Raw genomic sequence first — 13,069 nt, forward strand, 5'->3', positions numbered from 1 at the left:
CTGGCCTCAAATTCATGATTCTCTTATTTTAGCCTCTGAATGTTGGACTATGGACATGTGACTTGCATTTGAGTTACACAATTCTCTAAGCACTACATGTTAATATTTAGGCACTTCCCTATATTTTTGTTCAATTTCACAACTTAGAAAAAAATCTTACAGGTCAACTTTTTTTGAGACAGGATCTCAATATGTAGCCTTGGCTGGCCTAGAATTCACTTTGTAGACAGTTTGTCTTTGAACTCACAGAGGTCTGCCTGTCACTGCTCTCTGGGTGCTATGATTAAAGGCATGGGCCACCATGCCCAGCCATGCCAACATTTTAAAGTAAATGAAGAAAACCAATGAATTTCTTTCTTTGTTTCATGATAATTTCATGAGTACTGTATTTACATTAATTCCACTCTACCCTTTCTCACCTCTAACTCCTGCCAGCACCTCCTTCACTCCTGTCCAATTTATGAGTGGGTTGAACATGTCCCTGGCATATGCAAAGCCTGGAGTTCAAGCCTCAGCACTGGGGGGAAAAGCTTATAGATTCTGTTTATCTATCCTATCTTATGCTAATATGATGCCACAGTACCATCACTTACAGAGATGCTATAGGCTACCCACATCCCTATACCCTGCCTCTGTATCATATATTTTGATACTCTATTTGTTGGCTAGAAAACCCAATAAACATCTTCTGGTCAACAATTCATTTATTTTTTTTTTCTTTGCTGCTTTGCTACTGCAACTGAACCCACGGCCTTGCACATGCTGGGCAAGCACTCTATCAACAAGACCCTTATCCCTCCTCTTCTATTTTTTTCTTTGGACAGTCTGGACAAGTTAATTAAGCTAGCCTTGAACTCATGCTATAGCCAGGCAAGCCACAAACTATGATTCTCCTATCTCAAGTAACACCTAACCTAGCTATACAATTATGTTCAAAATTAAGAATAAAAGGCCAATGTAAAACAGGTTTTTTTTGTTTGTTTGTTTGGTTTTTTTTTTTTTTTTTTTTTTTTTTTTGGTTTTTTGGATTTGGCCTCGAACTCAGAAATCCCCCTGCCTCTGCCTCCCAGAGTGCTGGGATTACAGGTGTGCACCACCACTGCCAGGCATAAAACAGTTACTAATTAAATCTATATAAAAATTGAAAATCTCCATTATAAACTATTAACCACCCACTATCTATTAAAAAATGTTATCGAACTAGACAGAGCTAGCAAGATGGTTCAGTTGAAAAAGACCTGTCTCAAAAAAGTTGCCAGTAGAGAGGATTTTCAAGTATTCTCAGCACAAAGGATAAATATTTGATGTAGCAGTTCTCAACTTGTGGGCTAAAACCCCTTTGGGGGTAGCATATTAGATATCCTGCATATCAGATATTTACATTACAACTCATAACAGGAGCAAAATTAGTTATGAAGTAGCAATAAAACAATGTTATGGCTGGGGCCACCACAACATGAGGAACTAAGTGCATTAAAGGGTCACAGCATTAGGAAGGTTGAGAACAACTGATCTCAGGTAATGGATATACCAATTACCCTGGTCTGGTGATTACATACTGTATATATGTATTATTGTTAGAAGGGTTTGGGGTTTTGGTTTTTGAAGCAAAGTTCACATAACCCAAGATGATCTCAAACTCACTACGCAGTTCAAGCTGGCACTGAACTTCTGATCCTCCTGTCTCCACCTTCCATATACTGGGTGTACTTAGCGTTGTATACATGTACTGAATACTAACTATGGGCTCAGGATATGGCTCAGTGATCACCCAGAATACATAAGCCTTGGATTTGATTCCAAGCAGCACACAAACCTAGTATGGTGGCATACACCTGTAATTCCAAAGTTTGGGATATGGTAACAGAAAGATCAGAAACAAGATCAACCTGAACTATATCAGTAAGCTTTGTACCTGGGATGTATGATAACTTGAAGGAAGGGTAGGAGGGAGAGAGAAAAAGAAATTGGAATGAGCTGTAGGAATTCATGCAATTGAAATCCCAAACCCTTGAAAGACTGAGGCAGGGTTACCACGAGTTCTATTCTAGACCAGCATGGAATACAGAGTAAAATCCTGTCTCAAAAGGGGAAAGTGTAAAACTGGGTTTTTTATTCTTCCTTATTACAAATGCCTTTATTTGCTCGCATTTCCACCAGCTACATCTTAGCTACATCTTTCACTACTTTCAACAATGCTAACACACATCTTTTTCAATAAGCCTTCCAAAGACTGAAGAGAGACTATGTCAGTGTTCCGAACTCCTACCTATGGTACAGTCATCATTACATAAGAAATAACTGAAATGTCATTTTATATTGTCAGTCACTAGGCCACAAGCACATTTATTAGCCTGCAGATAATATTGTCATCCCTCAAAGATTTGCTAAAATTGTGTACAAAATCATTAAGGGGTTATCATATTTGGGCAATTCACTTGCATAACAGATATGTATACTTAAAACAAAAATAAGCACTTAGAACCTGAGGCAAGAAGTTAGAAAATTAAGGCAGACCTGGATATAGGAGTACCCTGTCTCAAAAAAAGTTTTTTTTTCAAGTAACAGTTTAACTGTGTTCTCTGGGAGCAATCCACAAATAGTAGGCCCACAAGTATCCTTAAAAGTAATTGGTTCTGAATTTTGCTTACTGTCCTATCTATCAAACACTTCTGGTAATCTAACCTACATTACAGAATGATAAATACAAAAGGACCTCAAATACTTGCCCACTATAATATGACCTTAAAATATTCAAATATTCTGTCTCAGTCCAAACATCAGTAGTAATTTATGCCCTTAATATTTAAGTTGACCAGTTTTTCCTCATGTCAAATAGTTTTGTGCTATTATGGAAATGCTGCCTCAAATTCCTGAGAATAAAAACAGAAATCTACTTTCTGTCAAAGATCTGTGAAAACATGAATGAATGAGTTATGTTCTTCTAATGATTTCAGAAGTGTACTATGAATCTTCTTAATGTGAATACTTAGCTTTTCATCTTCCTTAACCTCCCCGCCCCATTTTCAGCAAAAGAGAAACACAAAGAAGCCTGAAGTACTTGTACTCACAGCTTGCAAACTTGCTTCACATAGTAAAGACTGATGTTTACCTGTGCTTCAATTAATTTTTAAAAACAAAAGAGCAAGAAAGGTTAAATAGTTTAAGCAAAGTACTTGTCCTTATTTTCAATGTTATAACAAAAACACTACCCTCAAAAATAAATATGAGGACAAAAACATTTTACCTTGTAGAAACATGAACTTACGAAGAAAACAAGAAATGTCATAAAAAAACAAATTAGCAAAAGCTTTTACCCTTGTAAGTAGGGAAAAGTTTCATTAGTGGCAAATTATCAATTTCAGCATTATAAAATAATTTAGCAAACAAAGCAGTAACTTAATAACTTCCTAATGTTGTATCAACATGTTCTAAAGAATGAATTTCTCTTAACAGAAAATCAGACCAAGATTTGCACTTAATTCATGAATATGAGTTAAAATATAAAATCAAATTAGGAAAGGTTTCAGGACCAGAGATGTAGTTTAGTGGGTAGAGTGCTTGCCAATGTATTCTGTGCCCTAGGTTTGATCTCCAGTGCACATAAACTAGGTGTAATACCATCAGTCTGTATGGAATCCTTATCCTTGAGAAGGGGCGAGATTAAAAATTCAAGATTGCTGGGCGGTGGTGACTCATGCCTATAATCCCTGCCCTCTGGGAGGCAGAGGCAGGTAGATTTCTGAGTTCGAGGCCAGCCTGGTCTACAGAGTGAGTTCCAGAACAGCCAGAGCTACACAGAAAAACCCTGTCTCGAAAGAAACAAATCCAAAAAACAAAAAGAAAGAAAGAAAGAAAGAAAGAAAGAAAGAAAGAAAGAAAGAAAGAAAGAAAGAAAGAAAGAAAGAAAGAAAGAAAGAAAGAAAGAAAGAAAAAATCAAAAAAAAAAAAATTTCAAGATCATCCTCAGCTACAAAGCCAGTTCAAGGCCAGCCTGGAATATATGGCACACTGTCTCAAAGAAAAAAAAAGTTTCAGGGCCTGGAGACCAAGCACGCTGAAATAGAATTACCAGGCATTCTAGGCCAGCTTCAACAATACTTACAAATTACAGAATAAATCAATAAAACAATCAAACCTTCAGGAGCCCTCTGCTGTTTTTATACCTCTTGTGGAAAAAAAAAACTCATAAGTTTTATAATCTTTTAAACATTTGTTTAAATTTTTTTTTTGGTGTATGTGTGTTTAAAGCATATGTATGTACACCATGTGAACACATACAGAGCCTGCAAAATTAAAAGAAGGTGGGAGACATATCTCCTAGAACTAGTTTGGGGCAGTTAAACCCAGGTCCTAAGAGCAATAAGTATTCTTTTTTTTTTTTCTTTCGAGACATGGTTTCTCTGTATAGCCCTGGCTGTCCTGGAACTCACTCTGTAGACCAGGCTGCCCTCAAACTCAGAAATCCACCTGCATCTGCCTCCCAAGTGCTGGGATTAAAGGTGTGCGCTACCACCGCCCGGCTGCAATAAGTATTCTTAGCTGCTAAGATAGCTGCTCTTCAGCACCTAAAGATTTACTTTGATTAGCTTTAACTATGTATATGTGTGTCTTTGAGTGTACACATGTCATGTATAAGTGTATGGGGATGCCAGAGGTGATGGATTCCTGTGCAGCTAGAGTTACTACTTGTAACTGGTTACGAGTCACCCCAACATGGACAATGGGAATAAAACTCTGGTCCAATGGAAAAGCAGTACATGTCCTTACACTGAGCCATTTCTCCATCCCTACCAGTTATATAATTTATCATCTAAAAATATATTTGGTGGACCAGAGAAGTGTATTAGTGGGTAACGGCACTTGCTGCCAATTGGGCCTGATGACCTGAATTCAATCCCCTGGTCTCACATGGTGGAAGAAAAAAAAAAAACAATTACCAAGAATTTTCTTCTGCCCTGCATCCTAGCATGCATAAATACATACACACACACACACACACACACACACAAACCTTAAATGTTAAAAAATAAGTGACATTTATACATATACTCTAGAAACTAAGTGTATAAGAATATGAGGAATATGAGGAACATCAGTTTTGATAGATGAAATATTACCTAACAAAGCTTATTCCTCTCAAAGGTAAGATGATGTAAATAATAGACAATTGGTTTTCATGGAGCACAGTTACATATTTGTCATTGAAAGCTCTGTCAGTTATAAATTTAAAAGAAGGCAAGAGGTTATATGGAAGGGTTTGATGGAGAAAAAGGAAAGGAGAATGATATAATCATACTATAATCTCAAAAAATAAAAGAAACATTTTTTTTTTGATTTGGCTTTTTCGAGACAGGATCTCTCTGTGTAGCCCTGGCTGTCCTGGAACTCACTCTGTAGACCAGGCTGGCCTCGAACTCAGAAATCCGCCTGCCTCTGCCTCCCAAGTGCTGGGATTACAGGCGTGCGCCACCACTGCCCGGCTAAGAAACATATTTTTAAAGTCCCTGTTCTGGTGGACAAAGTAAAAGAATATTTTTGGGGGGTTGTTCTTGTTTTGTCCTTTTTAAACACACTAGAAAAGGCCTACAATTATTATGTGGAGAGGAGTTGTCAGGGGAACTGCAGGTTACTTTGAGACAGAAGTAAAAGTCTGAAACAAAAGCAATGCTGATCTATAGCCAACAGTTCCTAGCAGCAGCTTAAATAGGAAATCTTTTTTTGTTTAGGACTGCCATAGGCACAGTTTGGGGGGGGGGGAGGCAACTATTGATTAATGCAGTAGAATGTCAATTAAATGTTCGTTTCTAATGTCTCTCTCTGCCTTAGCATTGTCTTTTTATTACATCAGATATACTGCCCTGAAAATTGTGGTAGTAGTACCAGGAATAAAAAAAAAAAAAAAAAGAATATTTCACTAATTAAAAAAAAAGAAGAGCCGGGCGGTTGTGGCTCACGCCTGTAATCCCAGCACTCTGGGAGGCAGAGGCAGGTGGATCTCTGAGTTCGAGGCCAGCCTGGTTTACAGAGTGAGTTCCAGGACAGCCAGGGCTACACAGAGAAACCCTGTCTCGAAAAAAAAAAAAAAACCAAATCCAAAAAAAAAAAAAAAAAAAAACAAAACAAACAAAAAAAAATAAGCCGGTCGTGGTGGCACAAGGCTGTAATCCCAGAACTTGGGAGACAGAGGAAGGCGAATTTCGGAGTTCAAGGCCAGCCTGGTCTACAGAGTGAGTTCCAGAACAGCCAGAGCTACATGAAGAAAACCTGTCAGGGAAAAAACAACAACAACAACAACAACAAAAAAAAAAAAAAAACATTAGCCAGGCAGTGGTGGTGCACTCCTGTAATCCCAGCACTCTAGGAGGCAGAGGCAGTCTGATTTCTGAGTTCGAGGCCAGCCTGGTCTACAGAGTGAATTCCAGGAGAGCCAGGGCTACACAGAGAAACCCTGTCTCAGGAAAAAAACAAAAAACAAAAAACAAAAAACAAACAAAAAAACCCCACAAAATCATTAGCCGGGCGTGGTGGTGCACGCCAGTAATCAGAGCACTTGGGAGACAGAGGCAGGCAGATTTCTGAGTTTGAGGCCAGCCTGGTCTACAGAGTGAGTTCCAGGACAGCCAGGACTATACAGAGAAACCCTGTCTCGGGGAAAAAAAAAAAGAAGAATTTACTACCTTGAAAATTATAAAATGCCCTATACAGTTTGTGGCTTTGTTTTTCATTTTTTCTTTTTCTGTTTCTTTCTTCAGTGCTGAAGATCAGGGAACTCAGCTTGCTATAGTGACATTTTTGAGAATTCTGGAATTTGGGTTTCTTTAAAAAACACAGAAATATTATAAGAATGTGTTTTGTCTTAATCCCACAGGAAGGGATGTGGGGTTGTTTCAGATTGTCTGCAGCAGGTGACCATGATTTGCCTTGTGCTCTAGATGAAACAGTTTTGCCAGCTGCAGATAATTTCTGCCATTGTGGGACATATGGAATTCTGGGAACTTTACAGAGGGTACATATTCAAGGACACCCCCACCCAGAAGCAAGATGGGGATTTGTTGCACAGTTTGTTAGTAGCTGTGTGGTCAAAGAAGAAACAAAGGAAAGAAAATGGATCCAGGGATCTCTTACTTTCTTCTTCCTCCTCCTCTCTCCTTTCCCATCCTCCTTGTTTCTTGACTAACTAGTGTGTATGTGTGTGTGTGGGGGGGGTGAAATCGTGGGATAAAAGGGTGAGAAGAAGAAGAACCCATAAAATAGCAAAGACCAGCTACACTATGCACACTGCTTTACCTCTGAGCTTATTGTCACCATCATGTTGCTTTATCACTACAGACACTGTAACTCTCACAATAGGTATGTACTGGTACAATGCTACCAACAATACAAATTTGGGAATCTCATGAAACAAAACACATACTTTAAAACAATTCAGGTCTGGAGAGCACCTGTAGCTCTTTTATAAAGGAATGATCAGCTAGCCATTGTGGTACACACGATCCCAATAGTGAGAAAGCTAAAGCAGGAAGATAAGGAATTCAAGGTCACCCTGGATTACAAAGCAAGTTCCAGATCAGCCAGAACTACATTAAGACCTTATCTCTAAAAAGCAAAAACATTTAAAACTATTAAATGAGAAGGGAAAATCCACCTAAGAAATAATTCTACATACGGCCATACTTGAAAAACCAAATGTATTCACTCTACCCTCACTTTTAGCATTTCTAGTTGCTATTTCATATTTAAGACATTTGTCCGAAGAATTTTTTGTAATATATTTACAATATACAATACTATTTGTTTTAACAAGATGAAAATGCTAATATCTGTAAAACCACAGGATTTAGAGGATTTTTAAAACCTCTAAAATTAAGCTATATAAAACAAAGTTTGTACACAAGGAAAAGAAGTCAAATAAATGAAAACCAAGTAGAGGATAGTGATATATTTACAATATTTAAATAGTGATTGTTTAAAATATTTCATTATAGCAAAACCTGACAATGCAGGCCTGCAATCCCAGCAACTTGAGAGAACGGAATGCGATGATTTCCTATTCAATGCTGGCCTCGACAAAGGAACAAGACCCTGTCTTAAAATAGAAAATTAAAGGGATGAAGATGTAATTTTGTTGGTACAGTGCTTGCCTTAGCATGTCTAATGCCCTGGGTTTCATCCCCAGGACTGAATAAAATGGGTGCGATATGCCTTTCCAAAACTTTCTAGCACTTGGGAAATAGAAGGAAGACCATAAATTCAAGGTCATTCTCAGTTATACTGCAGTTCAAAGCCAGTTTGGGATACATGATACACTGTCTTTAAAAAAGGAAGCCTGCCTGTGGTGGGGACATATCTTTAATCCCAGCACTTGAGAGGCAGACCAGGACATCTAGAGTTACACAGAGAAAACCCTGTCTTAAAAACCTAAAAGAATAAGAGGAGGAGAAGGGGGGAAGGAAGAAGAGGAGGAGGAAAAAGAGCAGGGGGAGGAAGAGGAGGAAGAGAAAGAAGAAAAGGAGACAGCAAAATGGACTGGGCACAAAGGAAAACAAAATCATTACAGGGAAACAGATAAAACAGGAAATTATTATTTTAAGCAAACCCAAACCACATTTTTAAGTGTACATATACATATGTGTAAGTCATGAAAATAGAAAGGTACAATGAGAGAGGAGAGAATTCAAAGGAAAGAAAAGGGTAGATTAAGAGTAGATAATGACTGAGTTCAAGGCCAGCCTGGGCTACAGAGTGAGCTCCAGGAGAGTCAGGGATACATAGAGAAACCCTGTCTCGAAAAACAAAAAAACAAACAAACAAACAAACAAAAAAAAAAGAGTAGGTACTGAAGATCAGCCATGGTGGTGGTGTATGTATGCCTTTAATCTCAGAATCCCAGCATTTTCCAGCCTGCTCTACAAGGTAAGTTCCAGACCAGCCATGGCTACAGAAGAGGAGAAGAGAGGAGAAGAGAGAAGAGAGAAGAGAGAAGAGAGAAGAGAGAAGAGAGAAGAGAGAAGAGAGAAGAAGAGAAGAGAAGAGAAGAGAAGAGAAGAGAAGAGAAGAGAAGAGAAGAGAAGAGAAGAAAAGAGGAAGAGGAAGAGGAAGAGGGGAGAGGAAGAGGGGAGGAAAAGAGAGGAGGAGAAGAGGAGAGGAGGAGGAGAGGAGAGGAGAGGAGAGGAGGAGGAGAGGAGAGGAGGAGAGGAGGAGAGGAGGAGAGGAGGAGAGGAGGAGAGGAGGAGAGGAGGAGAGGAGGAGAGAAGAGAGGAGGAGAGAAGAGAGGAGGAGAGAAGAGAGGAGGAGAGAAGAGAGGAGGAGAGAAGAGAGGAGGAGAGAAGAGAGGAGGAGAGAAGAGAGGAGGAGAGAAGAGAGGAGGAGAGAAGAGAAGAGAAGAGAAGAGAAGAGAAGAGAAGAGAAGAGTAACCAATGGCAGGACTAGTTAGAAGAGGGCCAGCAAGAAGTGGGTAGAGGAAAGCAGTAGGGAAGAAGCCAGCAAATTAAACTATGACGTGTACGAAGATGCCATAATAAAATGTATTACTTTGTATGCTAATGCAAATAATTTCATAAAGGGCTGAAGATATAGTTCAGTAGTAGTACTTGCTTAGTATGTACAAAGCCTCTAGATTCATTCACCAGTAAGGCAAAACTTAGAATATTTCATTATATTAAATAGCTTCAGTTCTTGGATGCTTTAGATATGTTTTAATTTTGTGTGTGTGTGTGTGTGTGTGTGAGAGAGAGAGAGAGAGAGAGAGAGAGAGAGAGAGAGAGAGAGAGAATGTGTGTGTATAGGTGCCTGTGAGACCAGAGCTTTTAGATCCCCTGGAGCTAGGGTTACAGGAGACCATAAGCCATCAGATGTAGGTCCCGAGAACTGAAATAAGTAAATGCTTCTAACTCCCCACCCATCTCTCCATCTCTCAAGCCCTTGTGACTTTGTTTAATTTCCTTTTGCCCTTTATTATTTTGTTTCAAACAAAAATGTAACTGTGTAGCCCCTGCTGACCTCAAACTCCTGGGACTCCTCCGCATTCTCCCTAGTGCTAGGATCACAGGTGTGAGCCACCACACTAGGCTGCGCCATCCAACTTTAAATTCTCAGCTAAGGTGGGGGGGCCTGCCTATAATCTTAGCACCCAGATGATTATAAATTCAAGGTCAGTATGAGCTACAAGGTCACTGTCTCAAAAAAATACATTCTCTTAAAATAGTAACAGAAATTATATTTACATAATCATTAAACTATCACACTAATTCGGATGTACTATAATTCAAACCACATTCCACAAGCTATGCAATAAATACACACATGAAAATCCTAAGTACAGTTTTTAAATAGCTCTTTTAACACTAGATAGCATGGATCATGGAAACATATATAAACTCAAAATTCCACTTTATATTCTTGGCTTCATAGACCTCTTAGTTTTTCTCCACCTATTGCCAGTCAGAAGTTAGGCAGGGCTCTTCCTCCTATTGCTGATACTCATTCTAAGGTGGAAGTAAAAAAACATTAAGCTGGGGACTGGAGAGATGGCTCAGTGGGTAAGAGCACCGACTGCTCTTCGGAAGGTCATGAGTTCAAATCCCAGCTCCCACATGGTGGCTCACAACCATCTGTAAAGAGATCTGACACCCTCTTCTGGTGTCTGAAGACAGCTACAGTGTACTTACATATAATAAATAAATAAATCTTAAAAAAAAAACATTAAACTGTTAAAAGGAAACAGCTAGGCCTGTGGATGTAGGTCACTGGTGGAGCACATGCCACCCCCCACCAAACACACACCGTGGAATCCACCCAGTTCATAAATGAATAGGCTTTAGATGCTAAATGATGAGCTGAATTGTTTGGGGAGGATCACTCTCAAATCTGGAATGGTTTAGTTGTGTTGCTTCCCATCCTGCCTTCTCAGCACTCAGGGTACCTGATAGGTATCTGTTAAACAGCACATAAAAATTAAAAACGAATGCTTATCTTATATGTGAGACATACCTGTGAGTTAACAAAACACTATGGTACTATAAAGTATATGCTGGAGGACATGTACCAAAAAGAAATGAGGTGCCATCCCTTTTCTTCAAGGGCCTCTCAACTCATTAACATACAAAGGTAAATATGCATGACATCAGAGGCTAATTAATAGCTAAGCAAAGAGATAGAGCCTGCGTGTGCAAGAGCGGTCCTGAGAAGTCAAAATTTCTAAAAGCTGGAATAATATTACTTGTAATAGCTATCACTTGAGCCAAGTGTTTTACAGACATTTATCCTTCACAACAATCCTTTGAGTAGAGCTCTGTTCTTCCCAGTTTACTCAAGGGGAAATGGTGTCCAAGCGGTTAAGAATTTATCCAAGGTCACTCAGCTAGTTAAGTGGGCTAAGCCAGCCACTTATTCAGACAATCCAATTCTAGAACTCACGCTGTTACATTTCACAGAACAGCAAAGGGAGCGGTCTGTGGGAGTAAGTCCTGTCACAAGAGAATGATCCTGCAATTGGTGTTTCGGTGTTTCTTTTGAAGTAACAAAGTTTCAAAGATTCCTATCTTCCTGGGAGCAGCTGGGAACCTGATCCTGGACTGGAGTGTGGGAGTGTGGAGGGAGAGACAACTCAAGCAGCTAGGGAGAGTTAATCTCACACAGGATTGACTGCTAAGCTTCCAGAGCGACTCAGAAGTAGAAATTAGAACTTTCGTCTTTTCAAATCAGCGGTTCATTTTGCCACTGAAACGGGGAGTGGGGAGGTGGGGTGGCTATTGGAGGAGAGAAAGGCGCCACTGTGGGAAATTATCTGAGTGGGAACCAAAATAAGTTTTAAAGACCTAAAGGCAACAGAACATCCTAAAGTACTAGAAGAGCTTTGAGGAGGGCAAGCACTCAGAGCAGTCCCAGGCCAAACTGGGGCTGCCTAAACATTATAGCAGGAAAAGTTGAAGCCCATCCCGATGCCACTCCGAGGTGACATGCCAGTGGGGACTTGGCAAAAAAGCGGCAATCCCTGCCACACTTTCCCAGGGACCGCAGGGCGAGGACAGCGCAAGCTGACGTTCCCTGAGAAAGCAAGAGGTGCCAAGCCTGGCTGTCCCCGCCGCCCCGTGCTCCTCGGCCACTGGCGGCGAGGACAGGAGAGAGTTCGGGACAGTTCGCCCTCCTCAGACTTCGGGCACAGCAGAGGCCGGGCGCCAAACTGCGGGAGTCGCCTTAGGCACAGACAGAGTGAGGGGGGGGGGGGGAAAGGGGGACACTGAGAGAAATGGCAAGCGTGGACCCAAACAGCCCCGGCGGCTGCGAACCCACGGAGAGAAAAGGAGCCGAGTGCGGCTGAGGCAAAGCGAGCGAGACGGACAAAAAGACACAGGGCAGGAGCACAGGGGGACCCGAGGGGACGAGACGGAAGTTCTACGCAGAGACCTCAAGGAAGCGGAGCTCCCGGGGTCCACAGGGCTTTCGGGGAGGACGAGGAAAGGGAGGCGCGCGCGGCGGCGGCAGCTGCGGCGGCTACCGGCTCCTCTCCTCAGGCAATTCGAAACTCCTGACCAACCAACCATCCTCAGTCGCCACCCGGGTGGGGGAGGGGGCGCTGCTGCCCCCGGCCCCTGAACCCCACTTCCGAATACGCCCAGCACCCCCAACCTCAGGGCGCCCGGCGCCTTCCCCCAGGCCGGCACACTCACAATTCGCCTCTCCCTGATTTCTCCCAGTTCTTTATCCACTCTGCGGGAACCACCACAGTCGCGGCCGCCATCTTCCCCTCGCTAGTAACAGTGGCCCGGATGTGTAGCTCGCGAGTGAGAGGTCAAAGGGGAGCACCGCCCACAGGGAGTGACGGAAGCTGCGAGTTCGGTTTTAGATTTCCCGCCCCACCTACCTCCCCACCCAACGGAAGCCCCGGGCCTGACTGACAAAGAGGTGGCGGGCACCAGGGAGGTCTCCACAGCTTTCACCCCTACTTCCCTTTAAAATAGATACACATAAAACAACAACAAAAACACCGCCCAGACCGCTGTGGCCTTTATGGTCGCCCGTAATATCTACCCCAAGCCACTAATTCAAACACGTAATTTTCCAAGC

The 13,069-nt window shown here is 41.4% G+C and overlaps 1 protein-coding gene across 4 annotated transcripts in view; it reads right to left on the bottom strand.

Annotated features, from left to right (window-relative positions):
• Positions 1-12,774, bottom strand: part of Thoc2 (THO complex subunit 2) — a 113,076-nt gene extending 100,302 nt beyond the window's left edge. For all 4 annotated transcript variants that reach the window (XM_052170179.1, XM_052170180.1, XM_052170177.1 and 1 more), the window contains exon 1: positions 12,673-12,774. In XM_052170179.1, coding sequence (XP_052026139.1) covers positions 12,673-12,743 — 71 coding nt within the window. In that variant the 5' untranslated portion in view covers positions 12,744-12,774. The remainder of the gene's footprint in view (positions 1-12,672) is intronic.
• Between the last annotated feature and the right edge of the window lie 295 nt (positions 12,775-13,069).

Source organism: Apodemus sylvaticus, chromosome X (assembly GCF_947179515.1).
Source record: "Apodemus sylvaticus chromosome X, mApoSyl1.1, whole genome shotgun sequence".
In the NCBI taxonomy this organism is placed as follows: Eukaryota; Metazoa; Chordata; class Mammalia; order Rodentia; family Muridae; genus Apodemus; species Apodemus sylvaticus.